The sequence below is a fragment of the Cervus canadensis genome, chromosome X (assembly GCF_019320065.1).
Source record: "Cervus canadensis isolate Bull #8, Minnesota chromosome X, ASM1932006v1, whole genome shotgun sequence".
NCBI lineage: Eukaryota > Metazoa > Chordata > Mammalia > Artiodactyla > Cervidae > Cervus > Cervus canadensis.
The window spans coordinates 2590703-2614568 of NC_057419.1; the positions used below are offsets into that span (position 1 = coordinate 2590703).

The following is a 23866-nucleotide window of genomic DNA, read 5'->3' on the forward strand; positions in this document are numbered from 1 at the left end:
ATTTGACTAGGATAGTATCTATTACTTTCTTCAAATGCTCAAATGGGGTAATGTAAAAAATGAAGGAAGGTCAATTGACCTAGAAAATATATTTTCACATACATCTTTTTTCAAATAGGACTATTTCTCAGGAGAAAGTAACATTAATGGTTAACCATTTTAATGTGTACAACTCAGTGGCATACAGTACACTCATAATGTTGTGAATCTATCACCTCTATCTAGTTCCAAAACATTGTCATCAATTCCATACCCATTAAACAATCACTCCCAATTCTCCCTTTTCCCTAGTCCTTAGCAACAACTAATCTGCCTCCTGATTCTATGGAATATTTTATATAAATGGAATCATGCCATGTGTGACCTCTTATGTCTGACTTCTTTCACTTAGCATAATTTTTTCAAGGTTCATCCACATTGCAGCATGTACAGTATTTCATTTTTTTATAGCTGAAAATACTTCATTTTATGTCTATATCATATTTTGTTTATCCATTCAAACATTGATGGATATCTGGGTTGTTTCCACCTTTTGAAAATTGTGACTAGTGCTGCCTTAAACATTTAGGTATTTTTTTATGTGGATATGTGTTTTTATTTCTTTTGAGTATATGCCTAGGAATGGAGTTGCTAGGTCATATGGTAATTCTATGTTTCTATGTCTATTTGAGGAACTGCCAAACTGTTTTCCATAGTGGCTGCAATATTCTGCATTCCTACCAGCAATGTATGAGGGTTACAATTTCTCCACATTCTCCAAAACAATTGTTAATTTCCATTTTTTATTCCTATAATCCTAGCTGGTGAGAAGTAGCTTTGATTTGCATTTTCCTAATGACTGATGAAATTGAGCATCCTTTCATGTGCTCATTGGATATTTACATACCTTCTCTAGAGACATATCTATTTAAGTCCTTTGCTTATTTTTAATTGGGCTGTCTTTTTGTTGTTGAATTGCAGAAAATTTTCATATATTCTAGATTGTCTTCACTTTTTGATAGTGTCCTTTGATTCACTGAAGTTTTAAATTTTTATGAAGTCCAATTTATCTGTTTTTCTTTTGCTGTTCATGCTTTTAATGTCGTATCTAAGAATTTATTGCCAACTCCAAGAACATGAAGATTTATCACATTGTTTTCTTCTAAGAGTTTTAAAGTTTTGGCTCATGTATTTAGGTCTTTGGTTCATTTTGAGTTAATTTTTATGGTTTGAGTTAATTTTTATATATGAATTTATAAGATTCAAAGATTCTTTTGATGGCAGGGCATAATACACTGTCACTTGAATGGATCAAAAGGCATTTTTACAAAAAAAAAATTGCAATTTACTCTTTGATGTCTTGACTTCTGTTTTAAGCTTGATTATTTGGGGTATTTGAGTGGCCCAAGTAGTAGAGGATATTTGCAGAGAGTAGGAAATAATTTGCCCTAAATAGCATAGAAAACATTTTATTGTGAGAATTAAAAGAAGGAAAACAAATAGGAGAATAAAGAGTCTTTGTAGACCAACCATAACCAAATTCCTTATTTATATGGCATTAGCCAAGAAAACAAATCTGAAGTTTTCAAGGTCTCTAACAATATTTTTGGTAGACTTGAAGAGTGTTATAAGTATAATTATATATTTTTATGACAAAAATATCTTGGTGACAAATCCAGTAGTTATATTATTGGAGGGTATAAACTGATAGTTTAGTAAAATATATAGAAAAAGTTAGTAGTATTTATAGCTATAGAGAAGAGGTAGTTGTGTCCATGGTCAGAGACATAAAACAGGAGATAGTGATAGAAAGTTGGAGTTGGGGAGTAGGATAAGGTGCTAAGAAGTGGGAAGTCCTCTTTCTAGGTACTTGAGGAGTGTTCTAGGAGGTAGTTTCTTCCTGAGGAAAGCAATAATCTCCATTAATTTTTATAGTGGCATTAATAGTAATAACCTCTATAAGATTTCCCTTCAGACATAGTAGAGATGTGTATATATTTTGGCAGCAAGCAAAACATATACCAGGGTCATGTGCTAAATAAACAATGAACTCAAGACAAAATAAAATCACTAGAATCAAAGGAAGAAAAGTAATAAATGTATTGTGTCCAATTTGTCAATATCTTAAGAAAGGTAACACACAGGCATTGCTGGGACTCTGATCTTAGTGGCTGGTGGGAAGTCTTTCCCCACTGAATGATCTTGGCACTCTTGTCAAAATTCATTTGACTTACATATGAGAATTATTTGGTATTCTAGCCCATTGATCTGTCTTTTTTTTTTTCATTTATTTTTATTAGTTGGAGGCTAATTACTTTACAATATTGTAGTGGTTTTTGTCATACATTGACATGAATCAGCCATGGATTTACATGTATTCCCCATCCCGATCTGTCTTTATAACAGAATGACACTGTTTGATTATATAACTTTACAGTGAGTCCTCCAAATTTGTTCTTCAGTTTCAGGGTTGTTTTGGCTATTTAGGGTCACTTGAGATTCCATATGAATTTTAAGACAGGTTTTTCTGTACCTGAATAACACATCGTTGAAATTTTGATAAGGATTGCACTGAATCTATAAATTATTTTGGCTAGTACTGACATCTTAACAATACTGTCTTCCATTCCATGAACGTAAAATTTACTCCTATTTTATATTTGTTTTCAGTGTAAAAGTGTTTTTCACCCTTGCTTAATTTTATACCAAAATATTTTATTCTTTTAATGCTATCAAAAAGAGTATTAATTTGCTTTTCAGATTGTTCACAGTTGGTGTATAGAAACACAACCCATTTTTATGCATTGATTTTGTACCTGCAACTTTGCTAAATTTATTTATTAATTCTAACAGTTTTATTGAGGACTCTTTAGGGTTTTCAGTATATAAGATCATGTCATCTGAGTACAGAGATATTTTCTTCTTCCTGTCCAGTATGGATTGTTTTCTCACCTCATGGTGCTTGGACTATGCCTTCCATCACTGTGTTGAGTAGAAGTGATGAAGGTGACATCCTTCTCTCATTTCTGATCTTAAAGGAAAGGTTTTCAATCTTTCACCAACTGGGTATGGTATTAGTTGTGAGCTTTTCATAGAAGGCATCTATTACGTTGAGGTAGTTTCCTTCTATTCTTAGTTTGCTGAGTGTTTTTATCATGAAAGGGCAGAGTGTTGAATTTTGTCAAATGTCTTTCCTGAATCCATTGAGATAATTTCTTTTTCCTTCCCTTTCTTAATGTGGTTTATTACATTAATGTATTTTTATATGTTGAACAGGGCTTTTCTGGTGGCTCAGCGAGTAAAGAATCTGCCTGCAATGCAGAAGACCTGGGTTCTATCCCTGGGTTGGGAAGATCCTCTGGAGAAGGGCATGGCAACTCACTCCAGTGTTCTTGCCTGGGGAATCCCTATGGACAGTCCATGGGGTCACAAACAGTCGGACACGACTGAGTGACTTTCACTATTTTGAGCAGTACTTATATCCAGGAATAAAGTCCACTTGGTCATGGTGTATAATCCTAATGTACTGCTGAGTTCCATTTTCTAGTATTTTTGAATAAATATCTGTATGAGTTATTGGTCTGTGGTTTTCATTTCTTTCAGTGTCTTCTTCTGGCTTTAGTATTAAGATATAGCTGGCCTGGTAGAATGAGTTATAGAGTGTTTCCTGCTCTTCAGTTTTCTGGAAGCATTTCAAAAAGATTGGTGTTTTGTTTTTTTTTTTTAATATTTGGTATAATTTACCAGAGACACCATCCTATCCTGCTCTTTTCTTTGTTGAGAGTTTTTGATTATTGATTCAGTCTCCTTACTCATTATTGTTCTGCGCATATTTTATATTTCTTCAGTATTCAGTCCTGGTAGGTTATGAGCTTCTAGGAATTTGTCTATTTCATCCAGGTTGTTCAGTTTGTTGACATACAATTGTTCATAGTCCTGTCTTATAATCCTTTTTATATCTGTAAAATTAGTCATAATATCTCCTCTGTAATTTAATTTTTTTTTATTAGTTGGAGGCTCATTACTTCACAACATTTCAGTGGGTTTTGTCATACATTGATATGAATCAGCCAATTTTAAGCCTATAGAATATTCTGTTTTTTTCCCTATTCAACCTAGCTAGAGATTTTTAAATTTTGGAGATTTTTTTTCTTTTTTTATTGATTCTTTGAAGAACTAACTTTTATTTTTTCTCTATTGCTTTTCTAGTCTCTATTATATTTGTCTCTACTCTCATCTTTATTATTTCATTCCTTTTAATAACTTTGGGTGTAATTTACTCTTCTTTTTATACTTGATATATGAAGTCAGCTTTTCATGTGAGATCTTTTTTCTTTTTTAATGTAAGTGTTTATAGCTGTAATTTCCCTCTAAACTCTATATTCACTGTCACCCATAAATTGTGGTATAATGTGTCTTCATTTTCATTTATCTTGAATTTTCTAAATTCTCTTATGGTTTCTTCCTTGACACATTAGTCAAGGTTTAATATACTTTTCTTGAATTCCTTGAGAACCCAAGATCTCCAGTCAGTCCACCTTTGTATCTCTATCTTCCAGTGTTATCATGTGCTTTTTGTTAGGATATGTCTATGGTTTTTATGACGAGATCTCTAATTTTCCCATTCTTTTGTTTTCCTCTATTTCTTTGCGATGATCACTGAAGAAGGCTTTCTTATCTCTACTTGCTATTCTTTGGAATGCTGCATTCAGATGGGTATATCTTTCCTTTTCTCCTTTGCCTTTTGTTTCTCTTCTTTTCTCAGCTATTGGTAAGGCCTCCTCAGACAATCATTTTGCCCTTTTGCATTTCATTTTCTTAGGGATTGTTTTGATCACAGCCTCCTGTACAATGTTATGAACCTCCATCTATAGTTCTTTAGGCACTCTATTAGATCTAATCCCTTGAATCTATTTGTCACCTTCACTGTATAATCATAAGAGTCTTGATTTAGGTCATACCTGAATGGTCTAGTGGTTTTCCCTACTTTCTTCAATTTAATCCTGAATTTTGCAATAAGGAGTTCATGATCTGAGCCACAGTCAGCTCCCAGTCTTGTTTTTACCGACTATATAGAGCTTATCCACCTTTGGCTGCAAAGAATATAATCAGTCTGATTTTGGTATTGACCATCTGGTGATGTCCATGTGTAGAGTCATCTCTTGTGTTTTTGGAAGAGGGTGTTTGCCATGACCAGTGCATTCTCTTGGCAAAACTCTGTTAGCTTTTGCCCTGCTTCATTCTGTAGTCCAAGAGGAGTACTTGCCTGTTACTCCAGGTATCTCTTGACTTCCTACATTTACAGCCCAGTCTCCTATGATGAAAAGGACATCTTTTTTTGGTGTTAGTTCTAGAAGGTCTTGTAGGTCTTCATAGAACCATTCGCCTTCAGCTTCTTCGGCATTAGTGGTTAGGGCATAGACTTGGATTACTGTGATATTGAATGGTTTGCCTTGGAAACACACTGAGATCATTCTCTCATTTTTGAGATTGCACCCAATACTGCATTTTGGACTCTTTTGTTAACTATGAGGGCTACTCCTTCTTCTAAGGGATTCTTGCCCACAGTAGTAAATGTATGATCATGTGAATTAAATTCACCCATTCCAGTCCATTTTAGTTCACTGAGTCCTAAAACGTCGATATTCACTCTTGCCATCTACTGTTTGACCACTTCCAATTTACCTTGATTCATGGACCAAGTTCCTATGCAATATTGTTCTTCACAGCATTGAACTTAACTTCCATCACAAGTCACATCCACAACTGGGCATTGTTTTTGCTTTGGCTCAGCCTCTTCATCCTTTCTGGAGCTATTTCTTCACTCTTCTCCAGTAGCATGTTGGACACCTACCACCTTGGGGAGTTCATCTTTAGCTGTCATATATTTTTGCCTTTTCATACTATTCATGGAGTTCTCAGGGCAAGAATGCTGAAGTGGTTTGCCATTCCCTTCTCCAGTGGACCATGTTTTATAAAAAAAAATTAGAGAAAATTAGAGATACCAAGAGAATATTTCATGCAAAGATGGGCACAATAAAAGACAGAAATGGTATGGACCTAACAGAAACAGAAGGTATTTTTAAAAAGGTGGCAAGAATACACAGAACAACTATACAAAAAAGATCTTCATGACCCAGATAACCACAGTGGTGTGATCACTCACCTAGAGCCAGACATCCTGGAGTCTGAAGACAAGTGGGCCTTGGGAAGCATCACTACGAGCAAAGCTAGTGGAGGTGATGTAATTCCAGCTGAGCTATTTTAAATCCTAAAAGATGATGCTGTGAAAGTGCTGCACTCAATGTGCCAGCAAATTTGGGAAACTCAGCTGTGGCTGCAGGACTGGAAAAGATCAGTTTTCATTGCAATCCCAAAGAAAGGCAATGCCAAAGAATGTTCAAACTACTGCACAATTGCATTCACGTCATACGCTAGCAAAGTACTGCTCAAAATTCTCCAAGCAAGGCTTCAACAGTAAATGACCCAAGAACTTCCAGATGTTCAAGCTGGATTTAGAAAAGGCAGAGGAACCAGAGATCAAATTGCCAACATCCGTTGGATCATAGAAAAAGCAAGAGAATTCCAGAAAATCATCTACCTCTGCTTCAGTAACTACGCTAAAGCCTTTGACTGTGTGGATCACAACAAACTGTGGAGAATTCTAAAAGTAAGGGTTAGACCACCTTACCTGCCTCCTGAGAAATCTGTGTGCAGGTCAAGAAGCAACAGTTAGAACTGGACATGGAACAACAGACTGGTTTCAAATTGGGAAAGGAGAACAGCAAGGCTATATACTTTCATCCTGCTTATTTAACTTATATGCAGAGTATATCATGCGAAATCCCACGCTGGATGAAGCACAAGCTGGAATCAAGATTGCTGGGAGAAATATCAATAACCTCAGATATGCAGATGACACCACCCTTATGGTAGAAAGCGAAGAAAAACTAAAGAGCCTCTTGATGAAAGTGAAAGAGGAGAGTGAAAAAGCTGGCTTAAAACTCAACATTCAAAAAATGAAGATCATGGGATCTGGTCCCATCACTTCATGGCAAATAGATGGGGAAACAATGGAAACCATGACAGACTTTATTTTCTTGGGCTCCAAAATCACTGTAGATGGTGATTGCAGCCATGAAATTAAAAGGCACTAGATCCTTGGAAGAAAAGTTATGACCAACCTAGACAGCATATTAAAAAACAGAGACATTATTTTGCCAGCAAAGGTCCTTATAGTCAAGGCTATATTTTTTTCCAGTAGTCATGTATGGATGAGAGAGCTGGACCATAAAGAAAGCTGAGCACCAAAGAATTGATGCTTCTGAACTATGGTTTTGGAGAAGACTCTTGAGAGTCCCTTGGACTGCAAGGAGGTCAAACCAGTCAATCCTAAAGCAAATCAGTCCTGAATATTCTTTGGAAAGACTGATGCTGATGCTGAAGCTCCAATACTTTGGCCACCTAATGTGAAGAGCTGACTCATTGGAAAAGACCCTGATGCTGAGAAAGATTGCGGGCAGGAGGAGAAGGGGACAACAGAGGATGAGATGATTGGATGGCATCACTGACTCAATAGACATAAATTTGAGCAAACTCCTGGAGATGGTGAAGGACAGGGAAACCTGGCATGCTGCAGTCCATGGGGTCATGGAGAGTTGGACATGAATGAGCGGCTGAACTAACTGACTGTCTATTTTGGTTTTTCAGTTGTAAGATTAAAGGTGTGGAAGGGATGGGACAGCTCTATTTATCCAGAACTGCAGGTCAGTTTTTTGCTGTCAGTAAAACTGAAATCCAGCTCAAGTTTAATTATGGTCCTGCAGCTTCTCAGATATATGGCAAGACACTTGTACTCTCTTAGCGTGTGTCATTATTTATTGTTATAGAGAGAAATCTTAGGACTTCTAACAGTTTGTCTCTATCCATCTCTGAGAATCAAAATGTCTTTTGATGAGAAAGGTTACATTTTGATGAAGTCCAATATATTGATTTGTTTTCTATTAGAGTTTTTTTTAATTCTAATTTAAATTTTTTTTACATACTGAAAGTGTTAGAATTTCTCCTGTGTTTTCTTCTGTAAATTTTATGTTTTACCTTATATTTCGGTCTTTGACAAGTTTGACTCAACTTTTTATATGATGTGAGATAAAGTTTTTCTAATGATGATGATGTGGTGGTGATCGTGATCATGATCATTAATAAAATGTCAATTGAAACTAGTTCCAACATCAGTTATGGAAAAGAGTGCCTATTCTACCATCAAATTGCCTCAGAATCTTTGTCAAAAGCATATATATGAGTCTGTTTCTTGGCTTTTTTTTTATCGATCAATTTGTCTATATTTATGCTGATACAACACTGTTCTATTACAGTACCTTTATAATAGTCTTGTAAGAAAGGTAGTCTAAGGTCTCAGAAATGTTCCTCTTCTCAAAATCATCTGGACTATTCTCAGTTCTTTGGATTTTTTAATATAAATTTTAGAATCAGATTGTCAATTTGTATTAAAAATTGCTGGGGTTTAATTTGTCATGAATGTTTTGTAGTTTTCAATGTGCAGATCCTGAAAATCTGTTGTCAAATTTAACCCTAAATAATTCGTATTTGTGATATTACTGTAAATGACATTGTTTTAAATTTTATTCTGGCTACTCATTACTTGTAGAGAGCTGAATATTTTTCCTTAAAATTCATGTTCACTCAGCACTTCGGAATGTGACCTTATTTGAAAGTAGGGTCTCTGCAGATATAATTAAGAATTGAGTGATATCACACTGAATCATGATGGGCCCTAAATCCAAAGAACATGTCCTCAGAAGAGACAGAAAGGACACACAGAGGAGAAGCAGAAATTGTAGTTGCTGCCACAAGCCAAAGAAATGTCTAGGGTCACTGGAACTGGAAGAGGTAAGGAAGGATTTTGTTCCCTAGAACCTTCAGAGAGAACTTAGTACTAGTGATATTTTGATATGGACTCTGGCGTACTGACCTGTGAGAGAATAAATCTCAGTTTTTTTAAGTCACCAAGTTTATGGTAATTTGTCATGGCAGTCTCAGAAAACTAGAAATATATTTGTATATTGATCTTGTATTCTGAAACTTTTCTAAACTCACTTACTAGCTCTAGTAGTTTCTAGTATATTACATAGCATTTTCTACATGGACAATTTTGTCTTCTATGAATAAAGATATTTCTATTTTTTTCTTCTGCAATTTGTATTACTTTTATTTCTTTTTCTTACTGTATTGGCTAGAACTTCTAGTACAGTGTTGATTCTAATTAGTAAAAATGTCCATTTTTGCCTTGTTTTTTTCTTAGGGGGGAAACATTTAGCCTGTAGGCACATATCATTTTGTAAGTTTTTCATAGATGTATCAGGTTGAGGAAGGTCTCTTCTAGACCTCATTGCTGAGTATTTTAACACATTATTGATGGGGAGATTTTTGCAAAAGTATTATTTTTGTACATATTTTTGCTGGCTTGTGACCAGCAATTTGTTATGTAAGTGAATATCGAAACATCTCCAGTCAATAACATTCAGGTAACAAAAGACATATTAATGTATCTCTGGTCCTTAATGTATTAATCAGTAATCAGTTTCTAAATTTTAGCAGTTTTTTTTCATTCTCACTTAAGATGATCATATGTTTATTCTTTCTTTTTTATGTCAGTATGGTGAATTATGATTTTCAAATACTAACCCTGCTTTTAATCCTCAGGATAAACCTTACTTGGTGATGTTGTATTGTAATTTTTATATATAATTGAACTCATTTCAGCTCAGTTCAGTCGCTCAGTCATGTCCGACTCTTTGCTACCCGATGGACTGCAGCACGCCAGGCTTCCCTGTCCATCACCAACTCCCGGAGCCTACTAAAACTCATGTCCGTCGTGTCGGTGATGCCATCCAACCATCTCTCATCTCCTTCTCCTCCCGCCTTCAGTCTTTCCCAGCATCAGGGTATTTTCCAATGAGTCAGTTCGCATCAGGTGGCCAAAGTATTGGAACTTCAGCTTTAGCATCAGTCCTTCCAATGAATATTCAGGACTGATTTCCTTTAGAATTGGCCGGTTGGATCTCCTTGCAGTCCAAGGGACTCTCAAGAGTCTTCTCCAACACCACAGTTCAAAAGCACCAATTCTTCGGGGCTCAGCTTTCTTTATAGTCCAACTCTAACATCCATACATGACAACTGGAAAACTAGACGGACCTTTGTTGGTAAAGTAATGTCTGTGCTTTTTAATATGCTGTCTAGGTTGGTCATAGGTTTTCTTCCAAGTCCAATAATTGAACTAGATTTTGCTAAAGTTTTGTTAAGAATTTTTACATATGTGTCCATGAAGGATATTGGTTTTAGTTATCTTTCCTTGTAATATAATTGTCTGATTAGTTATCTGGATAATTCTAGCCTTGTAGAATGAGTTGGAAGTATTCTCTCTGCTTCAATTTTCTAAGGATTTGGCATAGACTTGGTGTTCTGTCATCTTTAAATGGGGCCTCCCAGGGGGCTCAATGGTAGAGAATCTGCCTGCAGTGCAGGAGATGCAGGAGACAAGGGTTTGGTCCCTGGGTCAGGAAGATCCTCTGAATAAGGGCATGGCAACCCACTCCAGTATTCTTGTGAGGAGAATCCCGTGGACACAGGAGCCTGGTGGGCTACTGTTCATAGGGTTGCAAAGAGTCAGACATGATTGAAGCTACTGACCATGCATGCATGCATCTTTAAACAATAGGTAGGATTACCACTAAAGCCATCTTCACCTATAGTTTCCATTAGAGGAAGTGTTTTAAATAAAATTTCCATTTATTGAACAACTGTAGGGCTTTCTTCTATTCCAATACAAGTGTTTATACTATAAAATTTTCCAAGTACTACTTTTGCTGTATCACAAATTATTATATGATTAGTTTTCATTTTCACTCAATTCAAAGTATCTTATAATTCCCCTTTTTAACTTCTTTGAGCTATTTAGATCTGTATTGTTTCACATTAATTTAAATATTAGGGGAATTTTCAGAGATCTGTCATTAGTTTCTTGTTTAATTCTATTGTGTTCAGTATATATTTTATTATTTGAATCCTGTTAACATTATTGAGGCGTATTTTATGGTCCTGTATATGGATTATCTTGGTCAATATTCCACGTGCATGTGAAACAAATGTACTGTTGTTGGTGGCAAGTTCTACAATTGTCAACTAGGTAAATTGGTTCACAGTGTTGTTCAAGTCATATGTACTTGCTGTTTTTCTGTCTACTTGTTCTATCAGTATTTTAGAGAAGGTGTTGAAATCTATGATTGTAATTGGGATTTTTCTTTTTATCCTTGCATTTTTATCAATTTAAAAATGATAAAATTTTATCATTTTACCAATTTACATGAAGCACTGTAATATGTGAATATTTATTATTTTTATGTCCTCTCGACAAACTTACCACTTAAAATTATGTAATGACATTCTATGATCATGATGTATTAGTGTTAATCACTCAGTCGTGTCCAACTCTGTGGCCCCATGGACTGTAACCTGTCAGGGTATTATTCTTTTCTCTGAAATATATCATAACTGATATCATTATAGCCACTCAAGCCCTGTTCTGATTGGTGTTAAGCTTGTTCATCTTTTTCCATTTTTTTTCTTATAATCAATTTGTATCTTTAAATTTAAAATAAGGGCCTTATAGGCAGCATATATTTATGTCTTCTTTTTCTATACAGTCTGATAATATCTGCTTTATCACTGAGGTCTTTAGACCATTTACATTAAAGTGATTATTGGTATTGACATGTTTGAATTTTAATTAAGTATCTTGCCATTTGTTTCCATTTGTCACATCTGCTCTTTTTTTTTCTCTTTTCCCTCCAACATTTTCTTGTGTATTCTGAAGATTCCATTTTATCTATTTTGGTAATATACATTTTTAACATTTCAGAATCTACCTTCAAGTGATATTAAGGTATAGAATAAGAACTTTAAAATTGTGTACACCTATTCCCCACCTCCTGGCCTTTGTACTACTATTGACATACATTTCACTCCTACATGTGTTGTAAATCCTATAATACATAGTAAGTTGGGGGCAATTTGAAGGCTCATATTGTTACCCCGCTCTCAGAGAACTTTTCCCTCCACTGTCTAATGTTCAGTAACTGACAATTATTGTTTTATATATTTTGTCCACATTTTTGTTTTTTTCAGTTATAGGGAAGTAAATCCAGTCCCTGTTACTCTATTTTCATTTGAAGCATAAATGTGGCTTGATGTTTCAAATGATGGTTAATTTTTCAGGACTTGTTTTGACTTCTAACCAAAGTGCATTTCATGTGTATCTGGACTTGCTGAAAGAGTCCAGTGTTTGTACACTATTCTTGCTCTGCCTCTGGCTAGAAAATTCAAACTGCATAGCTTTCTTTAGTCACAAGGTGGCCCTTAAGTTTATTGCCCGAATTTCCTTCAATAGATTTTATTTTTTTAAGAAAAAAAATCCAGCAATTATTTGTATTCAAACGTTATATTATCAACATTATTATTTAAATTTTATTGAAATGCATAAGGATTCAAACATGTATCCTTGTTGGTCATTTGCTGACAAACACTAAATCTATACTTACTTAGTTTTTCATTCATCAGATATCTACTAGATATACATGGTATACTAAAATTTCAATGACCCAATCCATAGCTACCTCTCAAAACTTTTTTGAACACCCTTTTCTTTGATAACAAAGGGCACACTCTCTAATCTCACTGTCTTCTCTTTGCTAGATTTTTTAGGTATCTATGAGAAGAATTTGTCTATCCCTTTTGTGGTTTTAGAAAAGGCAGAGGAACCAGAGATCAAATTGCCAATATCCGATGGATCATCGAAAAAGCAAGAGAGTTCCAGAAAAACATCTATTACTGCTTTATTGACTACGCCAAAGCTTCGACTGTGTGGATCACAATAAACTGTGGAAAATTCTGAAGGAGATGGGAATACCAGACCACCTGACCTGCCTCTTGAGAAACCTGTATGCAAGGTCAGGAAGCAACAGTTAGAACTGGACATGGAACAACAGACTGGTTCCAAATAGGAAAAGGAGTACGTCAAGGCTGTATATTGTTACCCTGCTTATTTAACTTCTATGCAGAGTACATCATGAGAAATGCTGGTCTGGAAGAAGCACAATCTGGAATCAAGATTGCCGGGAGAAATATCAATAACCTCAGATATGCAGATGACACCACCATTATGGCTTAATGAAAGTGAAAGAGGAGAGTGAAAAAGTTGGCTTAAAGCTCAACATTCAGAAAACTTAAGATCATGGCATCTGGTCCCATCACCTCATGGGAAATAGATGGGGAGACAGTGGAAAAAGTGTCAGACTTTATTTTGGGGGGCTCCAAAATCACTGCGGATGGTGACTGCAGCCATGAAATTAAAAGATGCTTACTCCTTGGAAGGAAAGTTATGACCAACCTAGATAGTATATTAAAAATCAGAGACATTACTTTGCCAACAAAGGTCCATCTGGTCAAGGTTATGGTTTTTCCAGTGGTCATGTATGGATGTGAGAGTTGGACTATAAAGAAAGCTGAGCACCGAAAAATTGATGCTTTTGAACTGTGGTGTTGGAGAAGACTCTTGAGAGTCCCTTGGACAGCAAGGAGATCCAACCAGTCCATCCTGAAGGAGATAAGTCCTGGGTGTTCATTGGAAGGACTGATGCTGAAGCTGAAACTTCAATACTTTGGCCACCTCATGCGAAGAGTTGACTCATTGGAAAAGACCCTGATACTGGGAGGGATTGGGGGCAGGAGGAGAAGGGGCTGACAGAGGATGAGATGGCTGGATGGCATCACTGACTCGATGGGCATGAGTTTGAGTAAACTCCGGGAGTTGGTGATGTACAGGGAGGCCTGACGTGCTGTGATTCATGGGGTCGCAAAGGGTTGGACATGACTGAGCGACTGAACTGAACTTTGTGAAGAATGGCCACTGAGGGAGAAAAGGAAGCTTGCCACATAGAAATGATGTCAATAGGCAAATACAACCAGGTGTTAGATATGGCTGTTTCCTTCAAGGGAACTCCATGCCCAGTTTCCTTATTGTCTTTTGGTCACTTTCTGCTGGTTGTTTGTTGCCTGAGCATCTTACATGGAGCCTGACCACTCACATACTACACCATTAGATGCCCTTTCAGATCCAAACACTCTGTTAAGAGCTAAGAGAAGGTGGTTAACAGAAAGCATTCTGTCAAGAGACTAGAATCCTAAACTCATCCTTCTCTGAGGCTGAGAGAGCACCTTGGATCTACCTGTATACAAAGAGACGTACAGTTTTGGGGGTATATGCATGTCTAACCTTCTATCAAATATATACTATAAATTCACTCACACATGAGCTTCCAATTTCTCTTCATGAAGGAAATGCTGAATATCCTTAGGCCAAGACAATGCTTCTGTTTTCCATAGAAGTTGCTGCAAACATTGGCAGTCAAGACTGATAAGTCTAAAAGACTTCCCTGACAGTTCAGTGGTTCATACTCCGTGCTTCCACTGCAGGGGGTGTGGGTTCAATTCCTGGTTGGGGAAACTAAGACCCTGAATGTGGCATGGTGTGGCCAAAAATATACAGTTTAAAAAAAAGAAGAAAAAGAGTGAGAAGTCTGATGGGCATAAACCTCTCTGTTCATTTGTTTTCCTGTCTTTTCAACTTTAGCCTTTCTCTTTATAAATTTCTGTCTCATATGAATATACCTTGTGTCTCAAGCACCTAGAGGAGGAAGGGCTTTGAAATTGATTAGGCATCCAATTCATGATGTCTGGGGTTTGCTGTGTTACATGCCATTTTCACCTGCCTAGCCACTTTCCCCTTTGGATTTGTAAGTTCTATTGCGATGCTATATTCTAGAGTGGGGGGTATAGGTGTACAGGTGTACATCTCTTTGTCTATAGGTAGATCCAAGGTGCCCTGTCAGCCTCAGAGAAGGATGAGTTTAGGATTCTAGTCTCTGGACAGAATGCTGTAAACCACCTTCCCTTGGCTCTTAACAGAGTGTTTGGATATGAAAGGGTATCTAATGGTGTAGTATGTGAGTGGTTAGGCTCCATGTTAAGAAGCTCCGGCAACAACCAACCAAACTTTCTCTATTAGGGCCAAATAAGTATGCAGGCTTTACAAAGAGATGGGCCATACCATCTCTTCACAGCTACTCCTTTCTGCCACTGTAAGCCAAAACCAACCATAGATAATATATAAATTAATAAATATGTCTGTATTCCAATAAAGCTTTATGGATATCAACATTTGAATTTCATAATTTTTACATGTCACAAAATATTTTTCAACCACTAAAAAATGTAAAATTTATTCTTAGCTCATTGGCCAAAAAAAATAAGCGGGAGGCTAGATTTGGCTCATGGGCTATGGTTTGCCAAGCATTCTAGAATCCTAACTTCTAAGTTTATTTCCACAGAAGACTCTCTTCATACATATGTATTTCACCTACTTAGCACACTGCATGGCAGTTTCATCTTCTTTGGGGACACTAACCCAATAGTCCTCCAATCAATCTTCTCATAAAGATCTCCACATTTGGTTATCTCCTGAATTCACTGACATGATCTCCTGGAGTCTAACTCAATATTGTTGTTCAATCACTTAGTCATGTCCAATTCCTTGCGACCCCGCGGACTCAATATAGGATAATTTTTTACTTTCATAGGTTTCACTAGGGTGATGTGAGGAGGGACTTTCTCAAATTAAGTGAGCTGTTCCTTCACACATCTTGCATAGTATCATAAACAGGGAGATTTCTTGGGAAGGCACTTGGGAAAGACAGGGTCTTTCCAGGAAGCATAACAGAGAGAAGGGATTTATGCACAGTTTATGGAACAGAGTGAGGATTCAATTCATTTGGAATTCCAGAGACATAGTAGGACTTTCTCACCTTAAGGACCCCTTGTACATCAACAACCTGGGAAGAAGGTGGAAATGGGGCACAACAGCAGAGGAATGGAAGTACCTACTTCCATTAGCCTATTGAACTTGTTTGTGAGTATAGGGATAACTCGGCTTTGGGAACTTCCCTCAAATAACTGAAGGTAGTATCTAAAGGGTTGGGTCATGCATCTCCCAGCGGCAGTTAAGAGCTTAAAGAAAGCTTACAGACTTATTGCCTCATCAAGTGCACACAAAAGGTTTGGGAGGTGATTATTATATTCATCTTGCTGAGAAACATTATGATTTTTAAAGAGGTATGTCTCATCATTATTAGGTTTATACTTCTAAATAAGAGATTGAGGTAACCTAAAAACAAGATTTTGTCATAAGTACTTAGAAGTGCTCACATTACTTTCATCAGGTGGTCAACAAGCTCTTTCCTTAATACTTTTCCTTAATGTTTTGAAAACTGAGAAAATGGAGGGAGTTCCCTGGCAGTCCAGTGGTTAGGACTTGGCACTTTCACTGCTGCAGCCCCAGTTCAATCTATGGTCAGGGAACTAAGATCCCACAAGCTGCAAAACATGGCCAAAAAGAAAAAAAAAATTAGTACATGGAGGGTGTAACCTGTGAGTCACCAGGACCTCAAATCTTTAAAATGAGGATGCCCTCTGACAGTTCTAAATTGATAAATATGATAGGCAATGAACATGGCTTTCCATTTCTGTGAAAAACACAAGAAATTATCTGTGAATGTGATACTGAAAAGGTAAGATCTAGTACTCCAGTCAGCATCATTTGGGAATTTTCCAATGCAGACAAACAAAGAGGGAGAAAATAAAGATAAGAAAATTAAAATTATTCATAGTTCTACCATAAATAGATAATAGATACTTTTACTTTATATATTCTTAGATGGTGTGTTCGTATACAAAACATATACGATTTTACGGGAAAAAATGCTTTTTTAAACTTTTATTAATTCACAATATATAATGAACATTTCTCCATGCAACAGTTAAAACTTTCCTGCTGACAGAAACTTAAGAGACTGGGTCAAAAACACAACAATTAGAAGCTGGTAATAGGAAACACGCAAGAAACAAGTTTAACACCAAAACGTTTACAACAAAGGTAAGTCAAGAACATGTAAGTTTAGGAAGTAAGTGTCTCCTAACTTCACGGAAAACATCAGGATTCAAGGCATAAGGCAAAACTCATCATGATGCTCATGGTAAGGGGGGTCAGTGCTAACTGCCCGCAGACTATGACTCAACTGCTTTTCCCTCAGCTTTTCCATCAGCTGCCTCACCTCCTCCCCAATCCTTTCCATATTATCTTCTCTCATCCTCGCCTGTGGCTCTCCAAGCCTCTGAGTCACGTCCCATCTATAATGTATTATGGGCTGCCTAACACGGAACCGCCTACGAATTCCTCTAGGTACAGAATATTCACTAGCACCCAAAAGGAGGGCCATAGGTTCTCTTTTATTAGCATCTTGATCCTTTTCATCTTTTTTTTCATTCTCCTGGTTGGCATCTTCCATGTTGCGATTTTTTACTGCTTGTTCCTCTTTGGACGCCATTGCTCCTAGGAGACAAAAGATGCAACAAGGGACTATTTTCTGGGTGGAATGATCAGCACCGAGGACAGAGGCCCTACTACGCACCTCTCAATATTCCCAGTCCTGGTGGTCAAAGGCTTTTCAAATTTTCCTTTTCCCACCTGAGAGGCCTCCTACGCCCTCTAGGGGGCCCCCAGTCCGAGCACTCCCCCCGTCCCGCGCCCCAAACCCACCATTTTCCCTGCCGATCCAGGCCCAGGTCTCTGCAGGCATCAAAATGGAGGACGGGGTTGCAGGGAGCATTTGGAGTCTTAGGGTTTTCCCCCGCGTTCCCCCCACCGCCCAACTGTCCCTCGCACCGACCTGGGCCTATCCTTGCTGTCTCCTGCTCCTCCCGATTCTTGCTGCAAGTGTGCCGCCGAAACACTTCCGACTCGCAGACCTGCAGAGGGTCGGGGTGGGGGCAGGAAGCTGCTGCAGCCGGGCGCTCGGCTCCCTCCCGGCCCCGGATCCCCTACCCCCAGCTACCCCCACCCAGTGTGCCCCGCTCCCACGCTCAGCCTCCCCCTTCCCAGCCCCAACACCCGGCACCGACCACCATTTTTTTCTACCCCCGAGAAGATCGGGGGTGGGGCAGGGCTGTGGGGAAAGCTTGCTACGGTGCGAGAGGCAGGTGTTCGCAAGGGGCTATTGCCCCAAGGTCTCCCGGCCCGTCCCCAATCTCAGCTCCCGGAAAGGCCTGCCGCTTTCGGCGGCCAAATGCTGGGCCGCGGGGTGGCGGCGGGAGGGGGGTGGGAGCTGCAGTCTCCACTCCGGGGCAACAGGCCCCCTGAGAAAGGGTCCACAGGCCGCGTCCGCTCGCCCACGCCACCTTTGCGGACCCCACTCCGGGTCCCTTACCTGCTCCCCTCGTGCCTGCCACTCTTGGGGGCCGCCCCGGCCCGCACTCCCCTCAGGGCCAGGCGGAGCAGGTACCAAGAAGCGAGCGGGGGTACAGTCGGCTCTGACGCAAGAGCTGGGCGTGCAAGACGGCCCTGCCCGGTCACGTGGGGCATTCGTCACCGCGGAAGGCCACGCCCTCACCCCACCCCTCCTGCCCCGAGCGGGGGTCTCTCAGAGCCGGAGCCAGCAGGGACACCTCCCCTTGCACCTACTCTTACCCACCCACCCCGCCGCCCACCACCCAGCCCCGTGACACTTGTCCAGGAGCCGGCGTCAGAGCTCTCCTTTCTTCTTTTGTTCCTGGGTCTTTCTCTTCTGGCCTCGGAAGGGCAGTACCTTCCCAGGGGGCCGATGGCCAGGCCCACTTCTCTGCTGAAGACTTGAGTTTTCCCTCTTGTTCCCAGGACACTCCTTCCACCTGCTGTCTTTGCTTCCAGTCTCTTTTCCTCCACTAAAACGGATAGAAGAATTAGGTCTGGAAAAGAGCCTAGGAGTCTGGATTTTGAAAAATTCTTAATATCTCTGTGTTTTGTTCCCTTCCCTTTATTTTAAACAAGAGTCAATGTACTTTTTAAAAAGGAAATACATCGTGGTTTTTATTTGAAAAGGGGTTAAAGTTTGGTGAAAAGAAACCAACCACCTGTTTCTTCTGCTAAGTCGTTATATAAATATAGACTCTACAGGCAGCTACATTTTTAGAACTTAGAAAAGGACAGGGCAGCTGATGGTTCCTCTTCTGAGGGTCCCCTAGATTCATGGGGCCCTTCCATGAAATGAGCCAATAAGTGTGTAGCACAGCAGAGCCTTGTTTGTTTTTCAGAGCTAAAAGAACAGCAGAAACTCCGTCACAAATTTCTGATTCAAAAGGCAGTAAGTATGTCTGTTTGCAAACCGCATGATCATATGTTGATAAATTCCTGAGGCATCTACAATAAACCTACTGTAGAACTAAGAATTTAATTTAGCACACTTGTAGTTATACAGAAACTCAGTTGTGATCCTGTATGCTAGCAATGAACAATTGGAATTGGGATAAATTTAAGAAAACATGAAGAAAACTCATACACTGAAAACTACAAAACACCACCGAAAAAAGCTAAAATCAAAATGAATGTGAAGATAAACCATGGTCCTTGATCAAGAAATTCAGTACTGTTAAGATATTAATTCTCTTTAAATTGATCTATAAATTCAATGCCTCCCTTGTAGCTCAGGTGGTAAAGAATCTGCCTGCAATGTGGGAGACCTGGCTTCCATTCCTGGATGGGGAAGATCCCTTGGAGAAGGAAATGGCAACCTACTCCAGTAGTCTTACCTGGAGAATCCCATGGAGAGAGGAGCCTGGTGGGCTACAGTCCATGGGGTGGCAAGAGTCGGACAGACTTAGCAACTAAAGCACCATGAATTTAGTGCTGTCAAAATCATACTTGCAGCAGGCAACTTCATATAAATTGATAAACTTTGTTTTTGTTTAATTGCTAAGTCATGTCCGACTCTTTGTGACCCCGTGGACTATAACCCACCAGGCACCTCTGTCCACGATATTTCCCAGGCAAGAATGCTTGAATGGGTTGCCATTTCATTCTCCAAAATTGACAAACTTACCCTCCCCCCAAATTTATATGGAAACACAAAGGGCCTAGAACAGGCAAAATAATTTTGAAAAGAAAAACACAAATCTGGAAAATTGTGTTATCTAAGTTCTAGACTTACAATGTAATTGTACAGATAGTGGAGTATACAGACACTGGACTTACCAAAATTAAAAACTACTTTTTGAAAGATATGGTTAAAAGATGAAATGGGAAGCTGGGAGAAAATATTTATAATATGTGTAACCAGCAAAAGGTTTATATCCAGAAGATGTATAAAGGGCTCAAATTTAAAAAGAAGAAGGTAGCAATGCAATTAAAAATGATCAAAATAAATAATATATGAAAATTTTAAAAAAGACAAAGATGATCAGAATAAAAATGATCAAAATAAATAATATATGAAAATTTAAAAAAAGACAAAGATGATCAGAATGAACAAAAATCTCACAAAAGTACGTATATCAATTACCAATGAGCTCATAGAATGATGCTCAACCTCAATCATCAAGAAAATGTAAAAAAAATACAGAATAAAATATCACCACATACTCATCAGAGTAGCTAAAATTTAAGTCTGACAATCTTAAGCATTTTTGAGGATACGGACAACTGGGATTCTCATTCACTGCTGATAAGAAGTTCAATCACCTTGACAGATTTTAACAGTTTCTTGAAAAGTTAGACTTATACTTAACCATATGTCCTGGAAATTCCACTCTTAGGAATTTTCCCAAACAGAATTTAAAATATATTTCCTCAGAAAAACTTGCACAGGAATGCTCATAGCAATTCCATTAATTATAGCCCCTAAATGGATACAATCCAAAAGTCCATCAAGAAATGAATAAAAAAATTGTGATGCATTCATGCATTAGAATACTTTGAAGCCATAGAAAGGGACAAAGTACTGGTACAAGCAATGACAGAGATGCATCTGAAAAAATATCATATGTAGGGAGAGTTACTAGATACAAAATAGTGCATTCTGCATGATTCCATTTATATAAAGTTCTAGAAAAGGCAATGTGTATACAGGTCGAGAAGCAACAATTAGAACCGGACATGGAACAACAGACTGGTTCCAAATTGGGAAAGGAGTACGTCAAGACTGTATATTGTCACCCTGCTTATTTAACATATATGCAGAGTACATCATGCAAAATGCTGGGCTGGATGAAGCATAAGCTGGAATCAAGATTGCCTGGAGAAATATCAATAACCTTAGATATGCAGATGACACCACCCTTCTGACATCAAGCAAAGAAAAACTAAGAGCTTCTTGATGAAAGTGAAAGAGGAGAGTGAAAAATCAGGCTTAAAACTCAACATTCAGGAAATGAAGATCATGGCATCTGGTCCCATCACTTCATGGCAAATAGATGGGGAAACAATGAAAACAGTGACAGACTTTATTTTCTTGGGCTCCAAGATCACTGCAGATAGTGATTGCAGCCATGAAATTAAAAGACGCTTGCTCCTTGGAAGAAAAGCTATGACCAACCTAGACAGCATATTAAAGAGCAGAGACATTACTTTACCAACAAAGGTCAGTCTAGTCAAAGCTATGGTTTTTCCAGTAGTCATGTTATGGATGTGAGAGTTGGACAACAAAGAAAGCTCAGTGCCGAAGAATTGATGCTTATGAACTGTGCTATTGGACCGAAGACTCTTGGATAGTCCCTTGGACTACAAGATCTAACCAGTCCAACCTAAAGGAAATCAGTCCTGAATATTCATTGGAAGGACTGATGCTGAAGCTGAAGCTCCAATACTTTGGCCACCTGATGCGAAGAAATGAGTCCTTGGAAAATACCCTGATGCTGGGAAAGATTGAAGGCAGGAGGAGAAGGGGACGACAGAGGATGAGATGGTTGGATGGCATCACCAACTCAACGGACATGATCTTGTGCATGTTCCAGGAGTTGGTGATGGACAGGGAAGCCTGGCGTGCTGCAGCCCATAGGGTCACAAAGAGTCGGACATGACTGAGTGACTGAACTGAACTGAGAACAGGCAAAACTAAATTATATTGATGTAAATTTAATTAAAACAATGTTTGCCTGACTTGAAACTTGTGATTTTTCTGACTGTAAAAGGGGCATAACAGAGCTTTCTCAGCTGAGGGAAATGTTCTCTATCTTGATGGGGTAGTGACTCCACTGGCAATGTTTGTTGAAATCATTGAACTGTATAATTAAAATGCCTATGTATCTTATTGTATGTAAATTATACTGAATAAAGGTGACTAAAAGTCAAATAGGAAAAGCCTAATTAAATACTTGCAAGACCTCTACACTGAAAATTATAATATAATTTTGAAAAACATTAAAGAAGACCTAAATAAGTGTAGAAATATGGATTGGAAGACAATATTTTAAAGTTGTCAATTATTGCAAAATTGATCCATAAATTCAATGCAATCCATATAAAATCTCAGCAGATTATTTTTCTGTTGACAAGCAGAATCCCAGCTTTGTATATGAAAATGTAAATAAAGAACCAAATATAACCAAGACAACTTTGAAGAAGAGCACTCCAAGATTTCCATACAAGATATCAAGCTTAATACAATGCTATAGTGAAGAAATAGTATGATATTGTCTCAAATATTAACATATATATATTCATTCATGCACACACGCACACATGTGAAACTTACCTACACATACTATCCTTGATTTATGGCAAAGATGACAGTGAAGTAGATAAGGATTTTTTTTAAGTCATAGCAGATCAGTTGAATATCCATGTGTGAAAAATGTTTGTTAACTCTACCTTAAGTAATACACAAAAATAAACTCACAATGGATTGCAGATCTAAATGAGAAAGGTAGAAATACTGTTCTAACGCAAAGCACACAGGAAGTCGTCTTTGTGACTTTGGAGTAGGCAGTGTTCTTGAAAAGGACACAAAAAAGACTAATAACAAGGATTCAAAAATATTACAAATTGTATTTTTTAATATCAGAAACTTCTATTCGTCAAAAGATATCATCAAAAGAATAAAGAAGCAAGCCCCAAACTAGGAAAATGTTTTTGTAACATATATCTGAGAAGTGATTTGTATCTATAGAGTATAAATAACTTTTACAAATGAATAAGAAAAATCCAATCCAATAGAAAAATGAGTGAACACCTTAAAATAACAGCTCAAAAATCAGAATATCCAAATGTCTAATACATTTGTGAAAATGTGCTCAATTTCATTAGTGTGCAGAGAAATGCAAATTAAAACCAAAATGTGATACTGCTAAATGCCACTCAGAATGTCTAAGCTAATAAAGACAAAAAAGCAAGTGTACAAGTGTTTTACAAGTACAATTAGAGCTGGTATTAACACTTTGGAAAACTGTTTGAAAAATATATAAAGGTAAGCATATGTATACTCTAAGACCCAGTACTCTCATTCTAGATATACCCATAATAAAAAGTGCGCATTGTTTTACCAAACAACATTTACACACATGTTCATAATCTGTGTTAGTTGCTTAGTCATGTTCGACTCTTTGCGAACCCATGGACTGTAGTCCACCAGGCTCCTCTGTCTGTGGGATTTTTCCAGGCAAGAATACTGGAGTGGGTTGCCATTCCCTTCTCCAGGGGACCTTCCTGACCCAGGGATCGAACCCAGGTCTCCTGCATTGCAGACAGATTCTTTACTGTCTGAGCTACCAAAGAAGCCCATAATAGCACTTTTTAAATTGCCAAAATTAGCAAGTATCCAAATGTTCTTCATTAGGAAAATGTATTGCTTAACTGTGTGGAATATTATTCAGCAATAAAAAATGTGCAAATTACAACTACACATAATATGTATGGATCTCACAAACATAATATTGAAATATTGAAATAAAG

At 38.0% G+C, this 23866-nt stretch overlaps 1 protein-coding gene across 1 annotated transcript; it reads right to left on the reverse strand.

Moving 5' to 3' along the window:
* Nucleotides 1-16870: 16870 nt before the first annotated feature.
* BEX2 (brain expressed X-linked 2) lies at nucleotides 16871-18527 on the reverse strand. The gene is made up of 3 exons (XM_043460121.1): nucleotides 18375-18527; nucleotides 17838-17916; nucleotides 16871-17500 (listed from the first exon to the last, which is right to left on the reverse strand). The coding sequence occupies exon 3, from the start codon at nucleotides 17493-17495 to the stop codon at nucleotides 17109-17111; it is 387 nt and encodes a 128-aa protein (XP_043316056.1). The 5' UTR covers nucleotides 17496-17500; nucleotides 17838-17916; nucleotides 18375-18527; the 3' UTR covers nucleotides 16871-17108.
* Between the last annotated feature and the right edge of the window lie 5339 nt (nucleotides 18528-23866).